The sequence below is a fragment of the Ursus maritimus genome, unplaced genomic scaffold, assembly GCF_017311325.1.
Source record: "Ursus maritimus isolate PB19 unplaced genomic scaffold, ASM1731132v1 scaffold_3, whole genome shotgun sequence".
Classification (NCBI taxonomy): Eukaryota; Metazoa; Chordata; class Mammalia; order Carnivora; family Ursidae; genus Ursus; species Ursus maritimus.
The window spans coordinates 67116151-67143671 of NW_024425563.1; the positions used below are offsets into that span (position 1 = coordinate 67116151).

The 27521-nt window shown below is 40.9% G+C and overlaps 1 protein-coding gene and 1 long non-coding RNA gene across 3 annotated transcripts in view; one reads left to right on the top strand and one right to left on the bottom strand.

Annotated features, from left to right (window-relative positions):
• LOC103658744 overlaps positions 1-825 on the bottom strand; it is a 30806-nt gene extending 29981 nt beyond the window's left edge. For both annotated transcript variants that reach the window (XR_005838596.1, XR_005838595.1), the window contains exons 1-2: positions 694-825; positions 135-319 (exon numbers count right to left, since the gene is read on the bottom strand). This is a non-coding gene — a long non-coding RNA (uncharacterized LOC103658744). The remainder of the gene's footprint in view (positions 1-134; positions 320-693) is intronic.
• On the top strand, positions 778-27235 carry PON2 (paraoxonase 2). The gene is made up of 9 exons (XM_040644259.1): positions 778-931; positions 9704-9774; positions 15842-15897; positions 19959-20124; positions 20663-20789; positions 22301-22501; positions 25031-25112; positions 25855-25983; positions 26603-27235. The coding sequence occupies exons 1-9, from the start codon at positions 858-860 to the stop codon at positions 26759-26761; spliced, it is 1065 nt and encodes a 354-aa protein (XP_040500193.1). The 5' UTR covers positions 778-857; the 3' UTR covers positions 26762-27235.
• Positions 27236-27521: the final 286 nt, after the last annotated feature.

Below are 27521 nucleotides of genomic sequence, written 5' to 3' on the forward strand. Positions count from 1 at the left end.
CTATCTACCATTCAGCATAACCTAATAACCCTTAAGACTAAATCAGAGATACAAACAGAAGCAGAGGGATCTTTTTTGGCAGGCGGCAGGGGAGGAGGGCGGGGCAGATGAGAAACCAGAATGTTTTTACTTACTGATTGTTTATGAAACTGATGTTTGTTGAAAATTAGCAATTGTCTTGACTTCTACCTACATGCTGTAGGGTGGCAAACCCTGGAAACCAGTAGAAGCTTACTGCAGGCATACTCACTTGTTCGAACTGTCTCAGTCTTAATGAGTAAGTGTCCCTTTTACACTTTTTTCTTTCTTCATGTTAGGGCTGTTAAAGTAAAAGAAAACAAAAATCAAAAACATTGTTCTTATCCCATAACCCGAGTTGAGATCAAAAACAGCGTCCACGTCTTGAGGTCTCTAGCATAAATGAGCACTGCTAGGAGCAGAAAGTCTCTTTCCTTCCGTCTACACCCTGTTATAGAAAGTAGTTGATTCCAACATGAGTTATTTACAAGAAAGAGCCTGAATCTTTCAATGAAACAGAATCTCTCAAACTTTATCTAGAAGTTTCTTCCCTGTCTATGGAGAAAGGCATGTCTGTGAACACTAGGATGAGAAAGGTTCGCGGGCCGCTTGAGGCTCTTGGGGGGTCGTCCGTTTGGGAAAGGAGGTGGAGGAGTCCACGTTTCAGGGCCTTACCCTAAACTGCATTCCGGGAGAGTGTCTGAGGAGGCTGGTGGTGACAAAGGCCAAAGGCCGGGCGGAGGGCGGAGACGGGGCGGAGCGCGGCCGGAGCGGGGAGGCGGGCGCCGCCCACCGTGCTCCCCGACCCGCGCGAGCGAGGCTGCGCCGGCTCCCGCGCCATGGGGCGGCTGGTGGCTCTGAGCCTGCTGGGGATAGCGCTGGCGCTCCTGGGCGAGAGGCTCCTGGCGCTCAGGTAGGTGGGCCCGCGCGCACCGGGCCGTGGGCGCGCCGCCTGGCTGTGCGCCGCCCTCCCTAGCGGACCGCGTGGGGCCCCGGGCCCGGGTGGCCGCGGGCGCCGGGCGGGGGCGCAGGCCGAGCAGGATTCTCGGGCTGCCGGGTGAGAACTCTGGATTGTTCTCAATTCCGCAGCTTGGTGAACACCTCCGTTCCCGCCCCCAACCTCTAGCAAAACCCCGCTCAGTTGGGGCAGAATCTGGAGACTTCCAGGGAAGTTGAGAAGCCTTTGCTGCTTACCGAGTTCTTTTCCACCTCGTTTGAGCAGCGAGGGCTCTGTAGTTACTCACAGGCAAACCCAGCGCTTTAACTTGAAAGCAAAACTATTATTCATGCATTGAACCTGTAATTATAATGATTTATTTCAGGTCTTTGGTGCTGCTTCTCTTCTTGGGTCCCCAAACCAGCCGCCGTCTTTAATAAAGTTGCTCACCATCCCTTCCCTGCATAGTTTGAGAAACTTTTCAGCTTTCTAATCTTGGCGCTGTAGATCGAAGATACGTGAGATACTCAGCTACTGTTCTTACATCACTTCCTTATTTATCTTCACTCAGGAACCCTGAAGCCAGAATGTCAAACAGCACAAGCCTGGTCCATCTCCCAGTTTATTGTAATGAAAACCGCGCATGGGTCGACATCATAGTTTCTAAATTACCAACTCAAATTTTAGAAGCCTCATGCAAAAGGATTCCAGAAATACGGAGCACCTACTACATATTGGTGTGTCATCCTGGGCTCCTGTAATGGAATGAGGCGCAGTCCTTACCTTTAAAAAGTTCACCCTGTTACAGGGGAGGAGAGAAATAAAGCAAATGTATCCATTAGGATGTCCAGACCAGGTACAAACAAAGCCCTACACGCTTAAGGAGGAAAGATTACAGCCCCTGAAGGTGGGTGGAGTTCAGGAGGAAGAGACTGATATTGGCCTTGAAGGATGAGTGAAACACATACGGGGTCATCCCAGATGAAAAGTGCAGTGCGAACAGAGGGGAAAGGTGGGGAAGTTTGGAGACAAGTAGACCAGCTTGCCAGGAGCATAAAGTTAGGGAGCGAGAATAGTAGGGGTTGGGGGAGGATAGGTTTTGAGATGGTTAACTAGAAGTTCAAAAATTGGGGCCTGCTTTGATAGGCAAAGGAGAACTATTGATGTTTGGTGTGTGTGTGTGTGTGTTTAAACAGGAATCTGTTTAAACCATCTAAGACAGAATCAGTTGCTGTGCTATAAAGCATAATTAATTGTGCTCCTGCAGAGATGAAGCTGGAAGGATGGATGGGAGGAGAGCGATAGTTCTGGATCCTGGCTGTACATTAGAACTCCTGGCAGGCTGATGTCTGGGCTGCACTCCCAGAGATTCTGTTTCAGCTGGTCTGCGTGGGGCCCAGGCATGCGTGGTTTTTATTTTTAAAAATTCTCCTTATAATTCGAATATGTGGTTACACCTGCGAAGCAGTAGAATAGAGAGTGGGTAGACATGGGGAACGTAGTGAAGACATGACAGTAGTTTGGAGAGAATAACAGGGCAGGGGCCCACACGCTGGAGCCTCACCGATGAGGGTGGGGAGTCTAAGGTGATACCAGGGTTTCTGTCTCTACTGTCCTCTAGCTGGAGCCTCACCTGCTGATGAAGGGATGCAAGCAGGAGGACAGTGTATGGTGGAGGAGAAGGAAATGGACATGTTGACCTGAATTTTCATGTTACGTAAATACTCAGCCTGCTCTGCAGAACATTCTTGAGTTGGATGATTTTGTACGATCTGTCCAGTTCTCAGTTTCAAAGGCAATACCACTAAATTCACAAGCTCATGAAATTGTTCTAAAGTTCAGGCCCCCAGGGTTTCCACAAATAATGTTTTTTTCTTCTTACTAATCTTAAAGTTTTAAGTTTAAGTCCCTTTACATGATGTTACAGTTACAAACCTAGGAAAAAGTAAATACAGTTTATGTACATAGAACATACCTTATAGGTAATTCAGAGTTTAATGCATCTTTTTCTTTATAAAGATTTGACTGCAATAAATTTAACTGAGCAGTGACTTTCTAGGTTGGTAATGTCATTGGATAGTTGAAGTCCCAAATCAGCTGATGTGAGAATGTTAGGATATGTGATTGGTGGCTAGATTCAGCAAATAAAAATGCGGGATACCCAGTTAATTTTGAATTTCAGATAACCAACGAATCGTTTTGCAGTATAAGCATATCCCATGGCAGTATTGGGGCATAATTATACTAAAATATCATTCTTTATTTGGAATTCAAATTTGGGCATCTTGTATTTTATCTGGCGACCCCGTGCTCATGGATTATCGAGTGCCTGCTGTTTACAGAGTTACAGGTCGAGTGCTCAAATGCATAGTGTGTCTCCTTTCAGACCCTTAGAGTCTGTTTTGAAAAGCAGCATGTTCCTACCTCCCCATAAGGAAAGGCTCTTCAAAACACAGGCTTGTTTTTGTTTTTTTTTTTTGTTTTTTGCTCTCATCTGGTGCCTGCTATTTCATTATCCTATTTTTAGAGGTGGCACTTTGGTACTCAAGTTATTTCTCTCCCCCAGGGTGCCCACTTAAATTTCAACTTGAATTTCAGATAAATAATGAATACTTTTTTAGTATAAGTATGTCCCAGATGGATACGTGGAATCAAAGCTGTCTCTTTCCTTCCGAACTGTAACTGGCTAAAGTTCCCAGGGGAAGGTGGCATATTATACCCAACTTTTCCACTCCTCCCAGGTTGAGCAATAAAGGGGGAAATAGAACTACACAAATATCCCCAGGCCAGTTGCTACCTGTTGCAAAGTACACACCCTTGGATGAATCACAGGACTGGAGTACATCAGAGGCCTACGCATGAGCAGGAATCCCTGAAACAAGCATCTGAACATTCTGCTTGTTGCCTGATAGATTTTATGACAGCTGTACCAAAAAGCTATGCAGTCTGCTTTCGAACACTTCTGCAAGGTCAGGCTTTATTTTTATAAACTAGCATCCTCCTTATCATTTATTGTGTGACTACTGTGTTCTGGTCACTGTGTCAAAAGTGTCAAAAGTTCTTTATAATAAGCCAAAATGTACATTTTTAAAAAGATTTTATTTATTTATTTCAAGAGCGTGTGGGGGAGGAGCGGCAGGGGGAGACAGAGAATCTCAAGCAGACTCCCTGCTGAGTGTGGAGCCCCACGCAGGGCTGGATCCCACGACCCTGAGACCATGATCTGAGCTGAAATCAGGAGTTGGACACCTACCCCACTCAGCCACCCAGGGGCCCCTACACCAAAATATACATTTACTGATATTTGGAAAGAGAACCCTTTTACATTTATGCCTTCATTCAGTCTTCATACATGTCTTCCTTTCTATATTAGACATGTTAAAAACTGAAGCTGGAGGAGGTCAGCTAATTAGTTCAACAGGGAATTAGTGCTGAACCTGATTCCAAATATACTTTGCCCCCGCTTCCCCACTGCCTCCTAGCTTTTCTGCCTTTGCAGCAAATTACTCCCCGCCTAAGATGCCTAATCACAGATTCTTAGTTACTAAGTATTACAGGCATTACGGGGGCCCGAGGGGTGAATTCCAAGGGGTATTACAAGTCTGTATATAAAAGATAAGGCCCCTGTTTGTCTGTATTTAGGCCTGTACTTAAAAGATAAAGCCTGGTTAGTAGCTGGTAAATTCAAAGGCGAGAAATATGGAACGAAGTAATGCCAGGTAGTAACACTGTGTTCCTAGTTTGCTGAAGATGAGGCAACATAATAGCTAATTGCCCCCACCTAATCCCACTCTGGATGGGTAATGCTGTCCCCTGAGTGAAAGAAATAGAAACTGAGGGGCGCCTGGGTGGTTCAGTCGGTGAAGCGTCTGCCTTCGGCTCAGGTCATGATCCTGGGACCCAGCCCTGTGTCTGGCTGCCTGCTCAGCAGGGAGTCTGCTTGTCCCTCTTCCTGTGGCCCCCTGCTCCTGCTCTCTCGCTCTCTCAAAAAAAATAAATAAAATCTTAAAAAAAAAAAACTTAAAAAAAAAAAAAAGAACTAGAAAGTGATTCATGGTAATGGCTGTTGGTTAAGGGTTCATGGTCTGTGGCCAGAGAGCCTCAATTCATTTCTTAGCTCCACAATTTACCTGGGTTTTTGGCTTTTTATTTCACTTTTCTGTGCCTCGATGTCCTAATCTGTAGGATGGGGATATTAATTCTACCCACTCCATGGTGGGGCTATGAAAAATAAAGTTCATTCTTGTAAAGTGCTAAAACAACCAAAGATACATAGAGAGTAGTCAGTGAAAGCTACCGTAATGACAATGTTCAGGCAGGGGTTCTTAGACTTTTGTGCTGTAGATCCGTTTAGCAGGCTGGTAAAGCCTTGACTCCTCAGCATTATGCTTTTATTTAAAAAAATTTTTTTGTGGTGCCCCTCTTTTTTTTTTTTTAGTTTTAATTTTAATTCCATTTATTTAACACACAGTGTTATATTAGTTTCAGGTATACAATGTAGTGATTCATCAATTCCATACATCACCCTGTGCTCATCGCAAGTGCCCTCCTTAATCCCCATCACTTATCTCACACATCCCCCCCTCACCTCCCCGCTGGTCACCATCAATTTGTAGTTAACAGTCGTTTCTTCATTTGTCTCTCTCTCTCTCTTTTTACCCTTGGCTCATTTCTTTTTTTTCCTTAAATTCCACATATAAGTGTAATCATATGGTATTTGTCTTTCTCTGACTTATTTCACTTAGCATTATACTCTCTAGCTCCATCCATGTTGTTGCAGATGGCAAGATTTCATTCTTTTTGATGGCTGAGTAATATTCCACTGTATATGTATATACAAATAAACCACATTTTCTTTATCTGTTCATCAGCTGATAGACCCTTGGTCAGCATCATGTTTTTAAATGGGTGAAATAAAACACATAGGATTCCAAAACAAAATTAAATACTATATAAGTTAATACTAATTCAAATACTTAAATACTATTACCAACCTCTTTTAAAAATCAAATGTATGATGTAATAACATGGGCTTCTTAATTAAAGCCTTAAATAGATATAAAGGTAGTTGAATATATAGCAATAGATATTTTGAAGTAGCAGAGAGTATAAATGGTATTTTGAGATATCTACAACAGCTGAAATGTGATGTAACAATGTCTGATTTCTGTTATTGACAGAGAGACACAGGTACTGCTAGTAGAAAGTTCTGTGCTTTCTTGCCTGCACTCATCATCAAAGGAAATACTTAGTTTCAGTTAGGTTTAAATAAAGATAGATGTATTTTTTCCCCTATCCCTGTTGATGGATCCCTGGATTTTACCCATGGACTCCTTAGAGGTCACTGGACCCCAGATTAAGAACCTTGATGTACATGTTTCCGCTGGGTGTCACTGGGGAAGTGATTGCTGGCTCCATTGAAGGAAGACGGAATATTTTCTTTCTAGTTGTAATTCAAAAGAAAATGACCCCATCTTAATGAAAAAGAAGAGGAAAGTGAGAAAAATAAAAGGAACCTAGAGCAGTAGTGGTTGCCTGGGACATTGTGTGTGAGGCTGGCTGTGGGGTAAAGGGCAGGAGTGCTGTGGTTGATTTGCAAGGTCTGCAGGAGAGCAGACTGCTGTCTCTGACCTAGTACTCTCATAAGCATGCGAGGACAGAAAGTGCTAGGGAGCAAATAGCCTGTACCAAGATTATTTGTGTCTGTACCATTTGTCTATTTATTTTTAATTTGGCATGAATGCATTTAGGCTAATTGATCTGCTAGTCCAAAGAGGTTTGTGTAACTCTCTCTTGTATGTTCTCCCAAACTTCTTAAATCTCTCTAACAGTTAGGAGTGCTTTCAGCTGCAAGTAACATACATCAAATTAATTGTAACATATACAAATAAAGGCTTATTTTTCTCACATGATAAAAATTTTGTAGGTGAGTCCATCTACAGCTTGTCCCTTGAGCCCATGATCATATCAGAAACTTAGGTTCTTATATTTTTGTCCTTCAGTCCTTCACTATTGGCATTGTGTCCTCATTCTTGTCATGTTAAGAATACCAAATGGTTGTTATAGTCCTAAGCACCGCATGTGTGGTCAAATCATGAAGAAAGGAAAAAGGGGGGATACTAGTTAGCTTTCTTTTTGTGTCTGCCTTTTCTATCAGGAACAAAAATATCTTTCTCCAAAGCCTGAGTCATATGATTATCCCTAAATACAAAGGAGGCTGGGAAAGCAAATGTTCGGCTTGCCTGTCTCTGCAGTGGAAAGGAGCAAGGAAGAAAGGGGGTGAGGGTGGCTTTAAGTTTGTCAGCTAAGAGGGCCTGCCAGCCTGGAATACAGATGGTCACTAATGGGTAGGGAACTGGTAAAAAGCCTAGCAAGTTTCCACTGAAAGAATTTGAAAGTCCTGATGGCCCACAAACGTTGGAAACAAAATCCCATCTTTCTTTGATTTTGAAAGAGAGATAAGAAAAAATGATTTGATTAAGCAGAAGTTATGCACAGCCCTTTTGCAACTCCAGTTTTAATAGTAGGCAGTGTGCGTAGAGATGGTATTGTACAACTAAACTAGTTGATGAAGATTGCCTATTGGCAATGTGTAATTATCAGGCATTTATGTAGACCTAAGTTGACTCTAAAAAATAACCCATATTTAACTGTTCAAACAGAACTGAATTTTATTTTATCCATATATTTCATCTTTGAAAAAGGTAGATGACAATCCTCATTATCCCTATTTTTGTTTAGTTAATAGGAGGTTGTTTAAAATTGACACCCAAACCAATCCATGATACAGAAACTTGATGAAACTGCAGCTGGGACCTACTGGCATATCTCCATCTGTTTCTGGAATCATGCAGTGTCCACTGAACCTGGGAGGCCATCTAGCCTCATCCTTATTTTGTGCATAAAGAGGACTGAGGCCCATAGGGATTCACCTGCTAATGGTCAGGCAGTCTTGCTGCTAAGACAGAAACACAGATCTTTTCACCCTTTTTGAGAAAAATACCGGAGTGCGTTAGAGCACTGCCTCTGGAAAGTTCTTCTCAGCAGGTGCCAAACCTCAGCAAAGTTCCTTCACCTCTGAGTCACTTCCCTCATCCCTAAAGCAGGGACAATGGTACTTACTTCTTAGGATTGTTCGAATAATTAAATGAAGTCATTCAGGTAAATCACACAGAACCGTGGTGAACTCAATAAGTTTTAGCTGTTTTTATTACTGATTTCCTTTTGCTACCCACAGTCATTAGCTGCAGCATCCCCATCATCACTAGTATTACTGCCACCCCATTAGGCTAAATATACATATTTTCCCCCTTTAAATCACTCCTGAGACTTGTAAATGTGAGATTCATTGTCTTTTTTATTGCTTTACTTTAAAATTTTATTTTTAATTTTTATTACATCTTTATATTTTAAAAATCTATATATTTCATATATTTATTTTACTCACTATAATTTTATTTTATTGCCTTATTGCTATATTATTTCAAAAAATTTTGACACTATTTGAATTATATGATGCAAAATAACATACCCATTTTTTTTTAAAGATTTTCTTGAGAGAACGCATGCAGGGCTGAGAGGCAGAGGGAGAGGGAGAAGCAGACTCCCCACTGAGCAGGGAGCTGGATGTGAGACTCGATCCCAGGACCCCAGGATCATGACCTGAGCTGAAGGCAGACACGTAACTGACTGAGCCACCCATGCCCCCCTCAAAAGAACATATTGATTAACATTTTAATCAGAAACGTTATGTATGATACGAGTTGCCAGATTATATAGCTGCTACCACCTGTTGGCAATTCTGGGTTAAGTAGGCCTTGGCCTTCTTCCACGTTGCTGAGACCGGTAACCTTCCCCAAATTCGGTGTCTAGAAGTCAGACGCTGTCAAGGATATGAATAGGAGAGGGACAAGCAGCAAATGGTCATTTTTCTCTCTTAAATGTGTGGTCTGTGTGACCCATTTTGAAAAAATGTAAACTACTCTGCAAGCACTTTTATGATTTATGACTGTAGAGAACAGGAAGAGAAGGTGAGAGACAGTGAGGAAAGAGAAGGGAAAGCCTACAGCATGTGGCTTCCAAAAAAGAGCTCCCAGATGTGTTTGGCCAAACCGTTCTGTGGCCCTCTCCCAGGGCAGGGGCTTGGGGAAGGTATGTCATAACAGTTCACCATTTCCTCATTATTTCCGCACTCTTACTTGTTGTGAAACAACAGCAGCAAGCACTTTTGTGACAGTAGTTGGTGTTCTCCAAAGTTCTCACCCCATAAATTTTGTGACGGGGATGGGACCTCTTCCACGTGTTGTGCCTGGCTCTGAAAATCGCCTCTTCTCCTGGCCTCCCGTCAGGCCCCGTGTCATTTTGCGGAGGGTCTGAGCATTTTTCCACTGTTCTGGGCCCTCCGCTTCTGGTTTGACATCGGGAGCTCTTCCCACCACACCAGAGCCGTGAGAAATGTGACCTGGTGCTGTGTTCATATTTGCTTGGGAACTTGCATTGCAAGTTTTATTTGTTGAGTTATTGGCTTTCTTTTATGACCCACATTCACATGTAGAATTTTGTGATATGCATTTTTATTTTAACTTCATTTCTGGTGCTATTTTATGTTCCTACCCTTGTTTTTCTATCTTCTCTTCTATCTGCTTTAGATTTACGCTGTTTTATGTATTGCTGTAAGCCTCTTTAAACCTTGTCTGCAACAAAGCAGGGAATACATAAACAGATAGATTTTTTTTTTTAAAAAAACAGGAATCGACTTAAAGCCTCCAGAGAAGTAGAATCCGTAGACCTTCCAAACTGCCACCTCATTAAAGGAATCGGTAAGTATGAGAAAATGCTTGTTATACACCTAACATTGTTTGGCCACCAACAGGAAAAAACTCATTAACAGTATTTTGGCACGCCACTAGTGTTGATCAGAGGAAAAATCACATTAAATCAAAAAAACCTCTTCAGTCAATCTTTTTTTGATCTCATGCACCTGCATTTCTTCTCTCTCTCCCTCTTACTGCAATTTGTTAATTATTTGTGTAATCCTATGTTTATTGTTTGATGTCTTGCTTGCTTAGTGACTTTTCTGAACTAGTTTTGTAAAGTCTGTGTCCTTTGCTGTGTGTGGCCGCTGAAGCCCGTGCTCTGTCAGCCTAGCAGTCAGCTAGGGAAGGTGTCAGAAGGAAGAGGAGTCACAAAATGGAAAATAACAGTCTCTCCAGAAAATCTCCATTCCCCACAGAAACAACCCCAGAAAGAAAGTTTTTCTTCTCTTTCCTGATATTTCCAGTTCAAATGCAAACAGACATATGCATACATATGTATTTTTCACAAATGGCATCTTAGTATAAGAATATATTCTACAACCTGCTTTATGCCAAATGCAATGTGAACAGCTTCCCACATCAACACGTGTAGACCCGCCTCATTCTTTTTCATGGTACCCTGGTGGATTTAAGCATTTCCCTCTTAACGCATTTGGATGGTTGTAGTTTTTTTGCAACTGCAAACAGTTCAGTGAACACTGTTATACACTGAACTCTCGTAGAGAGGTAGCATAAATTCTTAACAGTGAGATGTTGTTCAGTTAGCATGTGTGTTTAAAGTTTTGATGGTCGGAGCACCTGGGTGGCTCAGTCAGTTAAGTATCCAACTCTTGGTTTTAGCTCAGGTCATAATCTCTGGCTTGTGGGATCAAGCCCCGTGTTGGGCTCCACTCTGGGTGTGGAGACTTCTTGGGATTCTCTCCCTCTCCCACTCCCCTCCCCCTCACGCACATGTGTATCTGTGTGTGTGTCTGTGTGTGCACACTCTTTCTCCCTCTCTTTTTAAAAAAAATAAATAAATATGTTAAAAAATGTTTAAAGCTTTGATAGTCGTTGCTTAATTGTCCTGGAGTTGGCAATGCTACTAAACTCAGTACCTGACATTTATAAGCACATTCACTACAGACAGGGCTCGAAGTACTCTTTGAGCAAAAACCAAGTAGTGACCCTTTCCTGGATCACACACAAGAAGGCTTTGTTTTCATGAAACCTATCAGTTTTCAGAGCTGCCTTCTCTGCTTCAAAATTTCTTTCCGGTTCTGTTATTTGCCTCTCCTTCACGCATCTGTTTTTTCTGTGCCCTGTCTTCTCATTTCCGCTGCTACTTTGGTACTTTTTCCCAGTCATAGCTCCCTAGGCCTAGACTCCTTGACTTCTTTCTCCCGGGGCTTCTCCTCTTTGCTACTGTTGCCCACACATTTAGCAGGAAGATACAAACTCAGTATCAAATAGCGGACTGGCTAGATCTGTGCGGATAAGGAAGACAGTTCTAGAAATAAGGTTGTCTGGAGTCCCAAGAAACTCCGCCACTGCACCCTGCCTTCTGACTCAGTCAAGAAGCGCCCCCCCCCCTCAGAACCAGCCCCTAAGCAAGAGCCAGATGGCTTCTGTGAGGGATGTTGTACCAGGTTGGAAGGTTGAGTCCATGATCTCGAAGGTTACTGTTGCTACTGAGTTAATAATTGTCAAATTATTAAACAGCCCTTGGCCCTGTGGAGCCCACCTTCTGTGAATTCAAGTCTCAGAGTAGACAGTAGGGCACAGCCAGACACATTACAGGATGACCCGCCCAGTGTATTGCTGCTACAACTCCCTGGGATGGAGGGCTCCTCGGAGAAAAACAAGCCCAAAGACATTTGTATTCTGAACAGGCGTCTGTCTGTGTTTGTGACCTTTATGTTGTGATGTGTGTGAGCTGCTGTCTGGAATTGGAAAGAATGAGGAAATATGTCACCTATGGCCCTTCTCGTGAAGTGTTTAATGCCTCTGAGGCACTTCAAAAGGCAACAGAGCAAAGACGATGAGTGATTAGAAGCACATTTGGGATACATTTTTAGATCTAATTAGAATTGTGCTTCTTTCTTTCTTTCTTTTTTTTTTTTTTTTTTGTTTTTTGCTCTGTGGTTAGCACGCATCATATGAACATTTGTTGAATTCTATGTTAGTGATGCATAATGGCTAATAATAGCCCGTGGTTATATGTTTTTAATAACAGTCACTTATTCAGTGGTCTTTTGATTACAAGGAATAACAGTGTGCTGGGCACGTACATTCCCATACAGGCAGAAGCAACTTCTGGTAGGCAACAAGGGTAGAAAGGTTCTCTTTTTTAGTGTGCGCTTTGGAAACAATAGTAGCCATGCACTTGAGGCCAACAATCCCTCTAAGAGGTAAGACCACTTTTCCCTACCTTTCCATCCCCATCAACACCCATACTTACACACCAACGCACACACACACACACACTCCAGTGCTACATTCACCATGACTAGAAATGAACTCTTGGCAATTCTTGGGTGCTTTTTACATATCATCTCATGTCTTTCTGTTTTAACAAATAGTAGTCATCTACCACGTATCATACAGGATGTGTGCCTTCTGTGGGGGCTCACTGTCCCATTTTTTCTATTCCTTCCCAGTCTTTTACAGGCAGAAACCAAGCTCTTACCCAAGATTTGGCCTAATATCAACATCTAAATAATAAAAATTATAATGACAGGTGCTTGTTAAGTCTATTTGAGGCTTAAAAGCTTAAAACATTTTCTAAATGTCTTTGAAAATGCGGGCATTCAGAGTTCTGGACTAAAATAAAATTTTGAATGGATTGTCTCTTTGAGTTAATTAGCGGTTTTATACACTTGGCAATCAAGACCTTTACAAAAACTGCTGCTGGGGAGATTAAAAAAAAAAAAAAAGCATTGAAGTTTGCAGTCCTTGTGATCGGTTACTTTACAGTCTACCTATGAAAGGAAAACAAAATATACACTGCTGTGAGATTTAGATTTCTTTTTTCTTTTCTTTTTATGACAGATAAGGACCCAAAGCTCAGAGAGGTTTAGTACCTTTTGCAAATTCTCTTTCCAATAGAGTATCTCCTCCCAGAGTGATTAACACACATACCTCACCAGTGAGCCAAGAGTGGACAAGAAAAGGTACATTACGTATCAGGTACTCTATTGGGCATGGCCAGGGCTGATTTGCTGTTATAAAGTTACACCTAGAGGAGAGAGAAATTTATCTTCTTTTACTTGGCCATCAAAGATAAGCAAATGGCCTAGGGTGATAAGATGACTACGACCTGTGCGGCGAGTCTGGTACAAAGGCTGACGAAGCAACACAGTTGTCTTCAACATCCTGCTGCTTTCTCGGTCCACGACTGGAACTCCAGTTATTGCCACTTCCCAGCAGGAAAGGGTAGAAAGAACATTAACGTGGCTATTATTTTTAGTTTCTTTTACCCAGAAATTGCATGCATACTGTGTTCTCGCATGCCATTAACATGAACGGAGGCAAATGGCCACAACTATTGCAAGAAAGGGTAGAAAATCTCTGTGGCTGTGTTGCCATGCACCTGGAGCTGCAAAGGAGGAAGGGGAGCATGGACAGTGGGGGGCAGTTAGCCATCTCGGACATAGAGCATTACCAAAGGAGTAAGAAAAAATAAGAAATCAGATGAGCTAAGCTAGAAGACTTTCTAGTGCAAGAGGGTTTTAAAAGAGGTTTTAAAGAAAAGTGCAGAATATGGATTGGTGAGGAACTTGGGAGGAGGCATGGAAGCAAAACTTTTGGGAGGAAGGCCAACCTGTGGAATTGACCACAGTCAGATTTACAAAGTACAGTGTCTTCAGAGAGGAACCAGCAGATGGTTCTGACAGAGAATTCATTCGATGCTAGGTTGTCTTTTTTCTGTGTGCTTTTAAGTCAGAACAAAAGGACTTGAGTCCCACCTTCCCAGTTTGTGACCTTGAACAATCTCCCTAACTGCTCAAAGGCTCTAATTCCTTAACTCTAAAATGAGAGATAATAGTATTGCTGCTTAGGATGTAGGAAATTATGTGAAATAATGTATGTAAAGCGCTTACAAGGAGCCTGGCCCTTGGTAAACACTGTATCTTAGTAGCTATTACTATTACTACTAGTACTACTCCTATTATTAAATTAGAGGAGAAAAAATTTCTCCAGCATTGACTACTCTTGCAGTAATCACACCAAAGAGGTGATACGAAATGATAAAATTCTCTTGTAGTGTTGGATGTAGAAATGAAGATGGGGTGGGGGTAGATCTGGAAAATATTCTAAAGAAAACTAGATAAGACTTTTTTTTCCTTGGAATAGGCAATGGAGTTAAACAGAAAGAAGTTACAGTGTGGTTGAAATGAAAATATCTTTTAAAAACATTGTTCTTTTCTTGATTACTAAAACAATACTATCGTTTGTAGAAAATTTTAAATAGTAAAGATGAAAATGAAAAAATCACTCATAATTCTGCCACCCAAAGAAACCTTCTTAATTTGTTTCTTTATGTCTTTTCTTGCACTTTGTATAAGCATGTACACGTGGAAATTAAGTTGCTTTAAGTAATTTTTCCGGAGCAACAAATTTTATTTCATTGACTTCCTACTAAATGGATCCAGAAAGCAAACCTTGGACTGACATGTGCATGTGAGTGCGTGCGTTTGTATGTTTGTGGTTGCAGGTACACACGTGTGGTGTCGAGTTCCCCTGGTCCCTGCTCATTACCAGTTGAGAACCACCATGGGACTAGAGACTAGAAATTTTTGACTTTTTTTTGCGGTATTACTGACCCTTTTTTAAACCAGCTGAAAGCCAAGGATCCTTTTCATTGAAAATGTCTCAGCTGAGCATACAGATGATATTTTGCATTGCATAGAGTTTTAACAAGTTCACGGACTCTAAAAGCCATTTGTGGCTCCTTAGGAACCCACGGCCCCAGGTTAAGAACTCCTCCACTATGCCGTGCTTAAGCTATAGATGTATCTTCTTGCCAAGGAACAGGCATTGCAGGTGTTCATGATTGCAGTCCTCTTTACGAAGTGAAGTTCTTGGCATTTTTATTTTCTTTTGCTTCTCTCCACTATGATAGAGCCAGCGACACTGGAGGCAACCGGCCAAATGCAAACGCGTGAATCAAAACCAAAATGGCTGCATAGATGCTGTTTGTTTCTGACAACCTAGAAATAATCTTGGGGAAAGCCTTTGGAGAGGCCTTAAAGGGGAAGATTGGATTTTGTGGACTCAAAGAATGTGTCATGATTTGGCTTAATCTAAGCCATTTTTATTCCTCTTTTCTTGTGTTTGGGTCTATTATCTGTCTGCGGAATTTACACAGTGAGACCACTGGGAAGGTCTTATGTCTAATTATTTGCTGTGCTGTGTGGAGTATGCTCAGACAATCAATAAACAATCAATAGTAATTGTAGCCTGCTCAGAGACAAGCGTTAGAAGGTTCAGCTGGCTTAGGTGCATGGTATTTTTCATTAATTTTCTTTTGCTGGTTGTTTTCTGTAGTTTAAAGCCTAAATTTAAAGATTAAATGGAAAGCTTTCTTTGCTTATGAGAACAAGCAGACATTGTTTTTTTAAAGAGGGAATATATAATCCCAGGTGTCTTATCTCTGTTAATGGGAGAAATGTCTGTGTTTGCTTCAGATTGAATGAGCAGAGAAAGGGACAAGGATATTTGCATGGTTAAATGACTATGAGCCCTTCTCTCTGAAAGTAATATTCCCCTGATGTCAATTACTTTTGTACAGACATCTGGATGTTTATCATAAGAGTGTACAGATGTCAACATTTTCTGTATTATAGCTGGAAATGTAGTGATTACTTGACTTTGATTTGAGTAAACATAAAATATCTAACATTTAAAGTCAGAGGTTCACTGCAGGAAGGGATTTAGACTGACGTGTATTAAAGAGAGTGGTTGGGAAAAAAATTAGAACCATTCCTAAAAATGCAGGCACTGATAGAGTAAACTAAGTCCCAGTTATGTTACATCTAACAAATAACAGAATTTGAATGTGACATTTATCTATTTCTTGAACTTACAGAAGCTGGTGCGGACGATATTGACATACTTCCCAATGGTCTGGCTTTCCTCAGTGTGGTGAGTATCTCCTTCCTTCCCCAGTCTCCGTGGACGAGGTACAGGGGAGTTTGATGAGGCCTGCAGGGCAGTAACTTGTGTGTAAAATTCCTCACTTTCAAAAATATGTTCGGGGGGGGGGGGAAGACAGTTTAAACAGGATTTTGGAAAATGTCCTCAAGCTTATCTAAATGTAGAGATGAAAAAATCTTTGGCAGTTGATTAATTGCTCTTTATGTCCCCACTGCATTGCATTAAAATATTCCAATGCAATCTGTGTTTCGAAAGTTTCTTATTAAAAAGCATACTTTGGGCATTGTTGTGGATATTCCATACTACATTATACTCTTCTAAATACAGCATCTATCTCTCTTTTCATTAGCTTCTCAATTTTAAGCTCATATTCTTGCTGTTATTGTTTATTTTCAAACAATATACCAACGTTCCCAGACCAAGGCTTTTTCTTTCTTTTTCCCCCTGAATAGCTTCTCATGAAAGTCATCAGCTGAGTTTATTTATACCCTTTCGCCTTAATTTCTTAGAAGCTAAAAATAACCACTTCCCTGGGCATACATTAGAAAGGCTGTAAAATTGATTGGCCCGCATGCTGGCCTACACCAGCAGCCATCTAATTGGAAAACTGTGTAAGTGGGCGATGAGGAGGTTCTGACCACGTTCTTCCCTGGCGTGGGCCCCCAGGAGTGTCCTTGGCATCGTCATGGGTTCGGTTTTTCTTGAGGAAGGCAGCCTGTGCTGATTCTGTTCCCTCTCAGCGTCCATTGTTTTCAGACTCTGAGACTCAGGTGTGAAAAGCATGGAGATACTTCAGAGGAGCCACAGCACCAATAAAACTGTGGTCGGACCTATGGGAGACGTGAGAGAACTGGGCTGAGAGGAGAATGAGGCGTGGGATACCGGTCAGGTTCCTGATGGTTTTTAAGTGGAACACTGAGCAGCCGGTTGTTACCACTGAGGTAAAAAAAGAAACATTGTAGGCTTTGGCAAGAACACTAATATATTAAATTTTAAAAATATCGTCTCAAAAGACAAGGTTATGTCATTACCTTCACAGAAAAAGTAAAATGGATATTTCTAGTAGGACTATCGGTTTGTTTGGAAGCACATGCTTACACGTGTCTGTAGGCTTAGGAGAAAACCCGGGGGCTCCTTGTCAGAATTGTTCGTTAACTAGAGACGCAAAAATCCCGAGGAAAGTAGAAATCACTTGCTTTTTTTGTCCCCCCCAAAAGAGGTAATCTCAGAGATTTTTGTAATCCAGAACTCACATGTTTCAAGATCTCAACCCCCATAGGAATAAATCGGAATTAGAAGTGAGGTCTCCGAGCACATAAATCTATAGTCATTTCCACGGAGGGACTGATGACAGTCACAATGATCTTGTAGCCATGTCAATAGAATTTCTTCAGCTTTTTTGTCCTTCCTTGCTTATCTGACTGTCTTTTTTTCAAATTTAGAAACAATCCCACTTTACTGCTGATTTTTAAACTACTCAGCATTGTCTCTACTGTTTCCCAGAATTCCCTCCTTTCTAAACGAGTAACGTGTATCTCACGTCAGCTGTCTCTTCCTCTTCCAAGCATGTTAGCCCATCTGACCCATCCTGTTCCATGGTTATGGGTTTGAGAGTCACCCCAAAACCAACATCACACTTACTGAAGAATTGGGTGACACAAAATGGAATAGAAGAAAGATTTAAATGACCACGTGAGTGTACTTAACACCGCTAAACCATATGCTTAAAATGATGAGGACGGTAAATTTCGTGATGTGTATTTTACTGCAAGTAAAAATAAATCAAACTTTTAAAAAGAGAAAAAACAGATTTCAATGGTAGGGAGTATTAAAATGACCATGGATAGTGATCACCGTCCCTGGTAGAGCTTTCTGTGCCTTCGAGTCATGCTCTTGTTTATGGGACAGTGATACAAAATAGAGATTATCAGCCACTGCAGTAGTGCCGCCATGTAGGGATAGTGTAATTCCAGTTTATTCTGCTTCCTGAGCCTGCCAGCCTTGAAGGTTTATCATTTTGATAGATTTTTTTTAATTGGAGATAATTTCTATTATGTTCAACTTTGTGCATAACGTGAGACTTAATTTTTGTATACTCTTTTAGATTTGCATAAAATATGACTTACAAAGATCTAAAAGAGAAAAGACCTAGATTATTTCAGTGAGTCCCAAGAAAACATTAAAGAAAATTCAGCGTTTCATTCCTGGTTGAAAGCTCCAAGAAAACTAGAAATGGAAGGTAATTTCTCTGAAACCTACAGCAGACATCATTCTTAGTGGTAACACATTAGCCGCCTTCCCATAAATGTTTAGAAAAGGAAGAAAATGCCTCCAAATATTATAACTATCAGTAATCCACTAGAGTTGTTAATAACCCAAGAAAACAAGAAAAAGAAATATGAGGTAGGAAAAAAGTCAAAACTACCCTAATTTTCAGACATCATCATTACCTGCTTTTTAGACAATCCAAGACATTCAACTAACAGACTATTAGACCTGTGGGGAGAGTTCAGTGAAATGGCTGGATTCAAAATGAACATGTAAAACTCACTGGCTTTCCCATGCACAAGGAAGAACCAAATAAAACTGTAATAGTAATAAAAATAAAAATAATAATGTTCCATTCAGAATAGCAACTTAATTGTCAAAATTTATACAGAAAAACCAATGAGCAGAAATATCTAAAACTAGTTTGTGAAAATAAAACAATGAGGTGTGGGATATGGGGACTCACCATAAATGTATTGGCTGTATGTATAAATAAAGCTATAGTAATTAAAGAGCAGTGTATTGGTACAGGAATAGGCATGAGCGCCCAAACAGGTCAGTATACAAAGGGATCTTGTACATAAGGGTGATATTTGCAAACTATATGCCAGGCACGGCTCCAGGCCCTGGGATCTAGCAATGAACAAAGGAGACAAAGTCCTGACTCATGTTGCAGCGGAGAGAGGATGAATCTGTGTCAGATGCTAGCAACACTTTAATGAGAAGTAAAGGAAGGTGGGGCAGTGGAGAGGGACAGCTGTGCTGAGGGTGTGGTCAGGCCGTTTATGTATATCTAAATATATGCGTCTGTGCCAAACGGCAGTGTGTGCCATTTGACATAGATATAAAGCATCTAAGAGCCCTAGATCTTGCAGGGTGGAGTGGGCTGAGGTGGGGTGGGGAGCGTTCCTAGGCAGAAGGAACAGTGTGTATAAAGGCCCTGAGTGAGAATGTGCTGGTTTATATGAAGAGTATCAAGGAAGCCATGTGGCCAGTAGGAGATGAGCGCGGAGACCTGGAGTGTTTGGGGTGGGGAAGGTGCAGGAGAGTGAGCAGGGCAGATGGTACAGGGCCTTCAGTCAATCGGAAGATCTTCCACTTTGTAATCTGAGTGAGATGCAGTTTTGATCAGAGGCGGGACGTCTGACATAATTTGGATGCTGGTGGGAGACCCGGTCTTCCGGGAAAGGCAGAAAAAGTCAGAAAGGGCATTTAGTTGTGAGCCGTTGCCATAATTGTGGGGGTGGTTTGGACCAGGGCAGTCATGGACAAAGTGGTGAGAAAGGCTCTCATCCTTATGAAGGGACTTACTTTCAAGGTAAAGTCAACAGGATTTGCTGACGGATTGGATCTGGAGCATGAGACAAGGAGGGAAGCCTTGACTGACACCATCCACCAAGACTTTGTGGCTCTCTAGGAGCAAAGGGCAGGCCAAGGGCTGGAGGGTCAACAGCCCGTGTGTAAACTTTCACTTCTCCCCCACCCCCCTCAACTCCGCTTGGTATCTCCCAGTCCACCAACCTTCTGGTTATCCCCTTAAGAGACTACACCCCTAGTCTTGTTCCTCAACTCAGAAAAATCAGTTCCTTTTCATCTTGCGGCTCTCACCAGCCTCCAATTCCTATTTTTTCTATCGTCTCCTCTCTGCTTTCTTGCTGTTTGTAGCTGTAATGCCGCCACCTTTAACCAAAGTCTCTATTTATCATTTATTTATACAGCCCATTTTAGCCTATAAACACACTTAAGCTTCTATATTTAACTTTTTCCTCTGTTTTGAAAAGGGTTTAAAATGTCCGGGACTCCACAGCTTTTCCCCAGATAAGCCTGGAGGGATACTAATGATGGATCTAAAAAAAGAAAACCCGAGGGCTCTGGAATTAAGAATCAGCCGTGGGTTCAATTTGGCTTCGTTCAATCCACATGGTATCAGCACCTTCATAGACAACGGTAAGAGCTGATGAGCTCCCCACACTGAGAAACTTACCATGGTTTGCAAATGCCTGTGGAAAACAGATTTGGATCGTATCTATAGTAAGAGAAGAACAATTAACTCATGAATTCTTTCTGTATTCTTCATACAAATAAGTTGATCATTTGCCTCTCCAGCTAGCAGCCAACATAGGCCACATGGGGAATTTCTAACAGTTAACACCTGGGAGAATGGTTAGATTTCATAACCTTTTCCATATATCTATGATTATTGCATTAAAAAAGAGCTGTACTTCTGAATTAAACTATAAACAGATTATTCATGAATTCTGTATACGGAGTGGAAAACACTCTTTCTTAAAGGTCAGGGGCCCAATGATCGGAAATAACAGCAGCCAGACAGTGATGGGAAAGACGGGGAAGAAGAACGATCTGTTAGGTCGCCTCACAGCTTATACATTCAGCCTCCCCCGCCCGCGGTATGTAAATGTCAGTGTCTGCCCAGGGGTCTTACGGTTCTGTCTTGTAAATTAACTCTGTTCTTTCAATTCTTTAGACGACACAGTTTATCTCTTTGTTGTAAACCACCCAGAATTCAAGAATACAGTGGAAATTTTTAAATTTGAAGAAGAAGAAAATTCTCTTTTGCATCTAAAAACAATCAAACATGAACTTCTTCCAAGGTACTCAGCCCTTGTGTTCATTCTCCAGTTTATCTTTGGCATTGCCATGTATTCCCCACGATGGGCCTCTCAGCCTTGATAAGAGCTAAAATATGTGCATGTGTACACATACGTAAATACGTGTGTGCGTGTGTGTGCGTGCGTGCGTGTGTGTGTGTGTGTGTGTGTGTGGTTTCCTTGTAGAGCAGGGGAAGTCACTGTCACTCATAATAATCAGTGTTCTCTGAGGACTCCCTTGAGAAATGATAAAACACTGGATTACAGGGGAGCTCTCTTCCGGGCCATCTTGGGAGCAGAAGACAAGCCTCCCTGTTTTTCCTGCTGTCACCTTCCATCTCGGATGACTCATCCCCCGAACCATAATACTTGTCCTGCCAAAGAGGAGTAGCCTGCTTTAAATGAAGTCCGTGTGCTTTGTACGGGATGAATACAAAGGACCTGCACCGGTGTCATGGTCGCTGGGGGCTAATGGCCACACAGAGTTGGAGGGATTCAAACTGGAAGCGGTCACTCCTACTTCCAGAACATACAACCGGTTGATAATGTGGCTAAAAGAGAGTCATGTGTATCTCCCCAGCTCAGTTTGCGTTAGCTTACTGCTTCTTTTAAGTTTGAACTTGATGAATATTTTTAATTTCACCATCCCTATCTCAGACTTCTGCATATAATTTCCAATCGTTCTTCCAAAAAATGCACTTCATAATAATTGGAGCTTAAATACTGTCCAGGCAGCCTCTGCATCACCGTGCTCTTTCAGAAAGAGGGAACTCACCTTCCCTGTAGCTCTGTTTTTCATTTAACAAAGAAGAAAGCAGCTCTTTCAGAAATTTTTGCATAGGGTAATTGGAATTTAAATTTAATAACGCCTTTGCCTAACTGGTTTTAAAAATGTAATTGTTTTTAGTATATAAATCTCTCCCCTGAAGCATTGTACTCCAGCAATTTCATCATCCATCTCTCTGCAAGTGTTTATTGAGTGCCCGTTTGTTCTCGGCAGGTCGGTTTGTGAGGCAGGTAGAAATTGAACAGTCAACCTTAGTTTGACTAATAACTAAGCAAAGGAACTCAGGAAAATCCGGCAACTGAGTAAATGAAAGCTAGGTAAATGTTATGGACGGCCTAAGCAGCTCAGGAGCCAATGAGGCTCTGTCCAGCTCGATACTATAGATAGCTGTATCCTTCCGTGTTGTTGCCAGACCCTACATTTCTTGCTGTCAAAAAACATACCCTGTTGGCACCAAGTTCTTTTTTCTTTTATAATAGCCCTGCCATAATTGCTAAATGACCTGTCTTCAAATTACCTGTTATCATACAAAATTGTTCTCTGAAAAATGATATTACAGTAGATTGCATGTAACTCTAGCCACGTGAGTTTTAGCTGAGCTTTTCCTGGGGAACCTTGTACCAAAAATTTAAAGCATAGGTTGTGTGTGCCTTCCAGAGACTTAATCTTTAATATGGAGACCAACTGGCTTCTTATTTTCTCTCACATGTTATTTTTTCTCTTTCAGTGTGAATGATATCATAGCTGTTGGACCAGCACATTTCTATGCCACCAATGACCACTATTTCTCTGATCCTTTCTTAAAGTATTTGGAAACATACTTGAACTTACACTGGGCAAATGTTGTTTACTACAGTCCAAATGAAGTTAAAGTGGTTGCAGAAGGATTTGATGCGGCAAATGGGATCAATATTTCACCTGATAAAAAGTATGACTCCTTATAAGAGTATCTTCATTTCTCCCTAGTAGTGGTGCTGGGTCAAATTCTTCACTTTGCTTTATTTTTCCAATGTAAAAAGCTCCCTTGATATTTTTTTGGTCTATGATATATATATATATATATGCATATAATATATACATTGATGTATTTGTATTAAATATTATTAAATATATACAATGTTTATATGTAATATATAATATATACTAAGCACACATATATTTACATATAATATCTAAATTTTGGTAGGTATCTTTATAGAATTTAATTTTGTAAATATAAATTTTTATGAACTGGGGTCATATTTACATATACATATTAAAGTGTGAGGTTGGTGTTTCCTTTTAAATGAATACATCTTTGTTTTATTGGCTGCATATTATTCTACTAGAGAGATGATCCTAAAGTAATTTAACCACTTCTCTGTTAATGGATATGTAGGCTGTTTTTCATATATATATTTATTTTATTTTATTTTATTTTTTACAAAAAATGTATTTCTCATTTACCACTGAAGCTTCTCCAGATATTTTTAAGGAACAACTCCTGAAGGGAGCATTGCAGCGTAATCCGTCTTCAGGTTTGGGGATGATACAGACAGACCTGGGTTCGCGTGCCAGCTGGGCACGGGCTAAAAGTGACGCTCTGAGCCCGTCCTCGCTGCACGTTTGTGCAAGTGTTTCTATAGAATAAAACCCTCAAAATAGAACCACTTAGTCAAAGAGTGACCCCTTTCAATGGTAACTGTAATCGATATTGCCCAATGGCCCCCCCCAAATTATTTCACTGTTTCTATACGTCCAACCATAACATATAGAAAGGATATTAATTTTACTAACCTCCCCTCGTACTACCTTTAGCACGCTGAACAATTTAAACTCCTACAAATATAACGTGAAATAAATTTGGCATTCTTGACGACGCAATGTCTTTTTTCATGACACACTTTCCTCCTTCTTGTTGATTATAGAAGGTGAATGTAGAATCGTTTAAATTGTCTGTAACTCTCTTGCCAAATCTGTTTTTCTCCCCCAACTCTCATCTTTGAATTATGAGTTTCAACTTTCCAGCACCCGAGCTGCAAACAATAAATAATAACGAGAGAGGATTCAGCTCTAACTCCTTCTCTTCTTACCCTCCTGGGCCAACCCGTGAGCGAGCCATCATCCTCGTCTCCTTTCCTTTCCCACCGACGCCTGCCCCCTTTAGGTCCTCATCCTCTCTGCCTAGAGTAGTAGTAGACTTTCTTCCAACTTGTTTTCAGTCCACTGACATTTTCTGCCTTGCTGCCAGTTTTGTCTTGCTGTTTTCCACGAGCCTTTAAGGCCCTCGGAGAGAGGGGGCTCGCCGCTTCATCTTTGACTCCTCCCTGCTGAGCCCTGCCAGGTGCAAAGCAAATGCTCTGTACTTGTTGAATGGAACTAACCATTTGTTATTATGCCACTTTGTTATTCTAAAAATTCAGTGGGACCCAATTGCTTATCAAATGGAGGCAAGCTAAAGGCTCGGACTTGCTTTAATAGGCGAGCTTCAACCTCCCTTTTTGACCGTTTTCATACTTACCCTGCTTTAGACAAAGAACTCATTATTTTGCAAATATGCCTCTCTCATTCTTGCCCCGGTGCCTTTGCTCACATGTTTTTTTTTTCTGCCTGGAAGGTGCTTTGTCCTCATTTCCTCAAATCCAGTCTCTCCTTCCACAGCCACTGCAGATGCCTTTCCTTTGTGAAGCCTTCTGTGTTCTCAGGAGTTAGATATTTCTTCGGTCTCTAGGCCTGAAATCTTTCTCGTGCTCCCAGTCATGCTGTATTATTTGTTTCATGGGTACAAACCAGTCTGATCATCCCAACACACTCTAAACTTTGAGGAAAAGGCTGCCTCTTCTTTATGTCCGTCACAATACTGAGCTCATGGCTTTACACATGATAATGGCTCAACAGAACAGTTGCCATGGAAGGGTCAATTCAATGAGCAAAATTACCGTAAAGTAGTCCATTAATTCACCTCCTTAGATGTAGACAGATTATTCTGAATAGATACTTATCTCTTACTCTGAAAATTCTGAATATGTTAATAAATATTTTATTAAGTATGAATGACTATTAACAAATAATAAAGTGTGTTCTGTTGCGTACCGTATATTTCTACGTGACCATTATACCTAGAAATACCAAATTATATCATGGAATATAAAAGCTTTTTTTCAGAAGCCAGACATTGGTTTTGTTGTCCTTTCGGTGGCAAATATCACAGACTTTATATTCAAAATAATGTGCTGTATTGCTTTCCCCCTTACAAAGCTTTTGAGAAATAATTTAACAATTCCATGATTGTTTGTAGCAACAATGAATTGATTTTGAAAGCTTACTTTTTAAATAAAAATTAACCTTTATCAAGCATTCCTTGAGGGCCCATCATTGATTAACTTCTTGGCAGGTTATTAAGACTTATTCTTCCACGCTGTATTAATGAAGCTTTATATTGGCATGGAGCTCTAACCAGTGTGTCCTTTCTGCGAAGGTACATCTACGTTGCTGATATACTGGCTCACGAAATTCATGTTTTGGAAAAACACCCTAATATGAATTTAACTCAATTGAAGGTAAAATACTGATTTTCATATGTAAAGGAGACATTAACCTATTATGCTTTGTAGTTTTGTGGTTACACTGTATTATAACAGTACTTCACCTTAGAACACAATATGATGCCAGGGTTGCTATTCTGGGTTTTTAAATATTACCTCCCTGCAACAGGCCAAGCCTCCTATCCCCAGCAATCACAAGGACTGACTGATTACGTGCAGCAGAGGGTTGGGAGTGATATTTGCATCAGATTTAGAGCCCATTCCATGAAGTACTGATGGTACCCAATGAATTCCAATAAGAATTTTCACAATTGAAAAGCCTAATAGATGAATTCTGAAATGAAGATTTATGCACATTGTCAGCTCTTTCAATAATAAATGAGGGTAGAAATTGGGTTCCACACCATTATTATTTTCTTCCTGCTTGACAACACATATTTTAGATTGATTAAGAATTTCCTATTTGGCTTTGAATGAGTTCCTTGAGCTAACTGATCATTGTGCATCTTTTAAAGGAAAAGGAGTTCATTTTTTAGAGAGATTGATCATCACCCTAACTTTCTTAATTTCAGGGAGGATGAAAAGTGGCTCTAAACCAGTTTATTAAATTTAGGTTAAGCCATATTGGTGTTAAAAGGGTAGACGCAGGGAGCTGTGTATAATTTTCCCGCATGTAGAGAGGCAAGAAGGGTTAGCCCTAAATTATTTAATCAAGTTTCTCAAGTCATTTAGATATTGACATTTTTTCATCTGGAAGGTACTCAAGTTGGATACGCTGGTGGACAATTTATCTATCGATCCTTCCTCGGGGGACATCTTGGTAGGCTGTCATCCTAATGGCCAGAAGCTCTTCATTTATGACCCGAACAATCCTCCATCATCAGAGGTTTTTCTGTTCTTTTAAACCTTAATTTTTCAACTTTAATTATTGAAGTCCTTTTGAACTAATAATACAGTAAACTGTCACAGGGATGGTTTGTTTAGTCATTTTAAACCAATATTACAATAAACTTATGCAGTGATTTTGTAAGTGCTTTAAGCCAATAATTGGCAGAATTTCACTTATTCAAATACTTTTAGAAAGATAATCTTTTGATGTATTAAATTATGGTGGAAACTAGTCAAAAGGCATTTTCTATAAAGACATGTGCCCTCCTTGTGTGGTAGACTGGCAATGTTTTTAAATACCTGGCTTATTGTCAGCTCCCCACATGACATGACTTCTGTTCATGCTAGCGTAATGTGGAAGTATTTCCATCAACGCTCAATTACTATAATAACCTGAAATCCTGTGTTGGCATGCAGTAGCTAGATGGTTTAAGAAAGTACTTTCTTTGAAGGCTTAAAAAAGTACTTTCATTTTAACATTAAAAAGATTGGTAACTGCTGTTTTCAACAGCATGTCCTCTTAATGATTGTGTCGTTGTGGAAGACAGGGATTATTGGTGATTGAGTGACATGGGTGTATGGTGGTCCGGTATTAATCTTTTGTATCCCCTGAATAGGTTCTCCGCATCCAGAACATTCTATCTGAGAAGCCTACTGTGACTACAGTTTATGCCAACAACGGATCTGTTCTCCAGGGAAGTTCTGTAGCCTCAGTATATGATAGGAAGCTGCTTATAGGCACTTTATATCACAGAGCCCTGTATTGTGAACTCTGAATTGTACTTTTGGTATGCAAGTGTGCTAACTTCTTTTAACACTTACTTTTCTATGAATTGCTAACTGTGTGGGAATTTAACCGGCGAAATGGGCCCAGAAATGTATGACCTGTATAGTTAATTTTATTTTGGTAAGGAAAGGCCCCTTCAGTTCTGATAGCACTTTTAACACAAAAGGGAAAGGGACAGTTTTTAAAAATGTGGAGTGAAGGAGAGAGAAGACAGCTGCTTCCAGTAAAGTGGATTTTCACTGAACAACGGAAACCTCGTCTCTGCCTTCCAATGGCCAGAGCACACATTCCACCGAAACAGGGTAGACTGTATTTCCTGAAAATACAAATGACCTCAGCTCCAACAGGGTGACCACTGTGAGTGTTCAGAACTACTGATAGGTGACATTCGGATGTTTTGTGCTTACATCTTTGTTTACTGTTAATGCGTTGGAGTTCTATTAAAGGCTAACTAAAATCTGAATTTGGCCTGTCGCTTCATTCTTCAGGCATGTCCTCAGGAGGGGAATGGGAAAGTGGCTCCTTCCTCGTGGGGTTTTCGTCGGGATAGGCAGGCATGGCAGCCTTAATTTCTTTCACTGAAAGCTGAATGTAAATGAGCTCTTTATTGGAATAAAACAGAACAAAGCATCAACTAAATATAACAACTCCAATTCTCAGTGAGTATGGAGCGCTCCCTCTGCTCTCTTCCTTAATGGCAGCCCACCTCGCCTACAAAGAGGAGATAAAAGGTTGGAGCCGGCCTGTCA

Coding starts and splice junctions, on each gene's coding strand:
- PON2 (XM_040644259.1), top strand. CDS start 858: ATGGGGCGGCTGGTGGCTCTGAGCCTGCTGGGGATAGCGCTGGCGCTC. Junction 20,790..22,300: donor AAACATGAACTTCTTCCAAG/GTACTCAGCCCT, acceptor TTTCTCTTTCAG/TGTGAATGATATCATAGCTG. Junction 22,502..25,030: donor AATATTTCACCTGATAAAAA/GTATGACTCCTT, acceptor CTTTCTGCGAAG/GTACATCTACGTTGCTGATA.